Below are 4,621 nucleotides of genomic sequence, written 5' to 3'. Positions count from 1 at the left end.
ATAATTTGAAATAATCAATCAATCTCCATGGCTATACATTTCTACAAAAGAGGAAAGTTCCATCCCTCCCACTGTTTAGGAGTAAACCCATTGAATCTAAGTTTTGGCCAAGGCTTACAATGGTACTTCACATCAGTTTAAGGTGAAGGCTACAAAAGCACTTAGTATTTTTTCAGGTTCTTTCTCATCCGTCTTGTGGTGCAGACTGCCCAACACTTCTGCTTATTCAAAGTAAACTTGACTGTGGATGTGAAGCTCATTCATTTGCAACTCCCACTGTTCTCCAGATGCTGGAAACTACCGGAGCTTTCAGGTCTTCACCTGTGGAGTCCCTGTATGCTGAGAATGGAGAAGCACCTCTTTCATTACACCGGGACTACATGAATCTGATTTACTACACGAGACTACAAAGGATTCCAAGATCTACATCCAAATCGGTCTTTCACCCCCTTGAGGACAGCCGATCCTGTAGTAGAAGAATGAGGAATCTAGTGGAAAATCTCAATTTGAATCTCTCCAAGGTTCTATTTGTTGGAACTCCCCAATATCCCTCTTGGTCCAATCTAATCAAGATGGATTTGGTTGGAATAGGGAAGGGTGAAAGCTCCGAAGCAGAAATCAAGGACAGATTTTTTCAGCACACTACTAGGCATCAAGGATCAGATGCAACATATACAGATAGTTTGAAATCTGAAAATGGTGTGGGCTTTACAACAGTGAGCAGCAGGAAGACTGCAGCTGGCAATCTTTCTTCGGCAGCCTCGATCTTCACTGCAGAATTAAATGACATCTTTGCAGCAGTCAAAATGACTGTTGATCTTAAGAACCGTTCTGCTGTAATATATTACTACTCTCATAATACTTTGCAAGCAATCAAGAGCTTAAACGGCACACCCAGCGATAAGGGAGTTCAAAATTGGCTTGCACTCATGCCATGTAAGATAACTGTGTGTTGGGTACCAGTGCATGTTGGTGTCTGTGGTAATGAACGAGCTGATCGGAGGGCCAAGGCAGCTGCACTCAGCCCTGTTTTCCTTTCCGACACACCGACTTCAAACCCATTTAAGTAATCAGTCAACCAGCATCCCAACCGACAAGTAGAAGTTGTGATAACAAGACTGAGAAACGGCCATACAAGACTGACACATGAGCCAATGTTGGCTAAAAGTGAAGCATGTGAAGGATACCAAGAGCCATTAAAGGTCGCACATGTAGTGGCCCATAGACGTATGTACTTGTGTATTGGGGGAGGATTGTGACATTACAAAGTTTTGTTGATTTCCAAAGATTAAGATATTAACCATAACAATGTCTGCCTTTCTGTTAAGTTTTGCACTTTTTTATTTGTATTACAAATTTATATATATATTTTTTTGCATCATATATGAATAGGAATGACTAATTAACTGCCAAAATCATGGCCCTAGCATAAAACATTCGTATCATTTGCGGTAATGGTTCTAAGATAAGCAAGTAAAACAAAGGGATTAGGTAAAATTACACTATACTATTCCAAATCCATATCAAGTAATCGAGAGTAATGACAGGAAAGATATGTAAACTAAGGCGACTGAATAAGTAAACCAAGTTGAGTGAATAGGTAAGCCAAAATGAAGGAATGAGACCACCATGATGAGGGAGTGTGGACTTCCATTAAATGAAATAAAGATTTTAGAAAACATTTATTAATCATGGACACTACATGAATCAATAAGCATATTGAATTTTCCTTTTCAACCAAATTGGTTATAGAAGGAAGGCGGCTTGCACACGTGTTCTTTGAGACACCTGTCGAAGCAGCACTTGTCAATGCCGCCGCACTTGTAGTCACTGGAGCAAGTTACTGGTGCTTGTGGTTGGAAACGCACCGGTGGGCAGGTGGGACGGACTTGTGGACAGTCAAGTGGCTTGGTGCCCACGGGCGCCTCAGGTTCAAACGCCGTTTCGCAGCAGTAAACTTGCTGCTCCGGAGTTCGGCACCAGCGCCTACAGGTGGCGGGTGGGGCTGTGGCGCTAGGGAAACCGCCAGGGAAACCGCCAGGGAAACCGCCAGGTTGCCCTCCAGGGAAACCTCCGGGGAAACCGCCAGGGCTCCCTCCGGGGAAACCGCCAGGGCTTCCTCCGGGGAAACCACCAGGTCTTCCTCCCGGGAAACCACCAGGGCTCCCTCCGGGGAAACCACCAGGAAAGCCTCCGGAAACTCCCCCAGGGAATCCGCCTTGAAAACCTCCGGAAACTCCTCCGTGAAGGAATCTCTTGTCCCCCTGTTTATTTCCCTTGTCATTGGCTGACGCCACCGCCAGAACACAGCACAGAGTAAGGCCGAGAACCTGCAAATCAGGAGATTATGTCAGCAAAGAGTTAGTGCCCTTGAAGCTCAGGGAAAGGGCGGGTAACTGTCATACGAGGGTTCGTCAGTCGTTCAGAAAAACAGAATAACCTTTAACTTCATATAAACTACATTTTTGTTAGGCGATCCTTTTTTGACATTTATACTTGATTCATGAACTTTGAACTACATGTTAAACTGAAATAGGTAAAAGTCTGTTTTCCATGAATTCCTCATTTTTATATAAGGACATCATTTAAAATGGACTACAAATTTTGTAAAATATATGTTTACAGAAATTTGGACGGTATTCACAAAAGAAATTTATCTATGACAGAAACAAAGTATTTTATCCATTTTTTCTGTTACTTCACGAAAATATCCTTAACAGCCAATTTTTGTATATGAAATTTAAGACAGGTCTAAAGATGTCCCACACACATAAAGGCGTCGACAACAATAATACGATCTTAGTTTTGATATGGAATACTTGTATGCCACTTTCTTATTTATATCACACGTTAATCGAACTATTTCCTCCATGTTCAATTACAGTTTCCTCTCCGATAAAGAAACGTGACGTTGCGCGCCTTCACAGCTCGCGCAATGACAACAACCTTAGAGGATTCCTCGGAATCATGTAAAAGATATTAGTCGTACATTATACGCATTATATAACTGCAGTCCATTGAAATATTGATCTTTGTTTCATTATCACAATGGGTTATTATCAGAGCATCTTTTAAAATATTAGTTATAGTCTTGTGTTTACCTTGAAATGTGGCAACAGAACGAGTCAGAGACGAAATGGTTAAGGGCAATCTTTGGACCGAGTCACTGACAATTTCTACAATCTTGGAAACAAAAATTGCTATGAGTTCTTTAAAATGTCAAAGATTTTTCTTTAAGCTTTCGTGAATACCGCCCCTGGCTTTTTTTTAACGAATTTACCTCAGAGCAACATCGTAAATGGAGAATTCTTAAATCTTTACAAGACTTTACAATTTTCTTTTTGTTAGAAAATGATAATACAAAAATGTGCCATATAAGCTGAGAGTGGAGCTTTGTGGTATGTCAGGCATACTTATATAGGTATCTCACATAACAAATGAAAGTTACTAAGCTGAACCATTGGATATAGATTCTACTATTGGTGAAACACCTTGATCCTCTTTCTCTTAAAAAAAAAATCTTTATCAACCACAATCACGCCACAGCCTCCACTATCTGTCTCGAAGTACCAAGAGAGCACTGACCTTCATGTTGTAAGCGAAGGATGTTCGTGTGGCTGGGAGAGCTGCGAACTTCCTTATATACCCGGTCGCCTGGTTTGGCTCCTCCCCCTCCACCCAACATCGCAGGCAAAACCCGATTGCTATGGGGTTTTCCACTGGTTGCTGCTTCGGACATTGCTTGCGGTTTTGCAGCAGTAATTCTGATTTTTTTTTCTTTTTTTTTCTTTTTTACTATTTTTATCTTTTTATTATTATTTTTATTTTTATTTTTAGGAACACAGGACGGAGAACTTTAAGTGATTTATAATGGAGAGAAAGAAAGAGAGAAAAAAGTATATGTAGAGAGAAAGAATGCGGTGGAGTTTCCAGACAAAGAAATTGCAAATAAGAAGAAGTGCCGGGGAAGAAAGAGGAAAAAAGAGGTTAAGCAGAAGAGACAACGGAATGAGAGAAGGCAAGGACAAAGCGAGGAAAGAAGAGGATGGAGAGGGAGAAAGAATGAAGGAAAATGACAAAGGAAAGAATATACGATTTTAACATTTCCACTCTTCTTCCCGAGTCCTTCTCTCTCTCCTTTGTTAACTCAGGGCTATTCTATATTCATTTATTAATTTTTGTATAATAATCATTCTTATATCTATATCTATATCTATATTCATATATCTATATCTATATCTATATCTATATCTATATCTATATCTATATCTATCTATACATATATATTTTTTTACGATACCACAATAATGAATGAAGGTTAAAAGGTTAAACTAATGAAAAATAAATGTACCTCATTCTCAAAATCGACTCTATTCTGATACTTGTCTTGACATACTTATCTGGGCTTACTCACTTATACTGGTTTACTCGCTTACTCATGTTGATTAACTTTCTTATATAGATATACTCACAAAATCGTATTGGTTTATTTACTTGTTCATATCGGGTTTTTCATTTCTATTCAGTTTATTCATTGTTCACTAATTCATATTGCTTTACGTCCTTACTCATATCGTTTTACTCACCTGCTCATATCGATTTACTCACGTAGGTTTACTCA

The 4,621-nt window shown here is 39.5% G+C and overlaps 1 protein-coding gene across 1 annotated transcript; it reads right to left on the bottom strand.

Moving 5' to 3' along the window:
• Positions 1 to 1,669: 1,669 nt before the first annotated feature.
• Positions 1,670 to 3,738, bottom strand: LOC119568141 (uncharacterized transmembrane protein DDB_G0289901-like). The gene is made up of 2 exons (XM_037916539.1): positions 3,586 to 3,738; positions 1,670 to 2,330 (listed from the first exon to the last, which is right to left on the bottom strand). Exons 1-2 carry the CDS (start codon positions 3,589 to 3,591, stop codon positions 1,734 to 1,736), a joined length of 603 nt encoding a protein of 200 aa, XP_037772467.1. The 5' UTR covers positions 3,592 to 3,738; the 3' UTR covers positions 1,670 to 1,733.
• Between the last annotated feature and the right edge of the window lie 883 nt (positions 3,739 to 4,621).

This window comes from Penaeus monodon, chromosome 43 (assembly GCF_015228065.2).
Source record: "Penaeus monodon isolate SGIC_2016 chromosome 43, NSTDA_Pmon_1, whole genome shotgun sequence".
NCBI lineage: Eukaryota > Metazoa > Arthropoda > Malacostraca > Decapoda > Penaeidae > Penaeus > Penaeus monodon.
The sequence above is the reverse complement of the archived record's forward strand: the minus strand, read 5'-3'. Positions and strand labels throughout refer to the sequence as shown.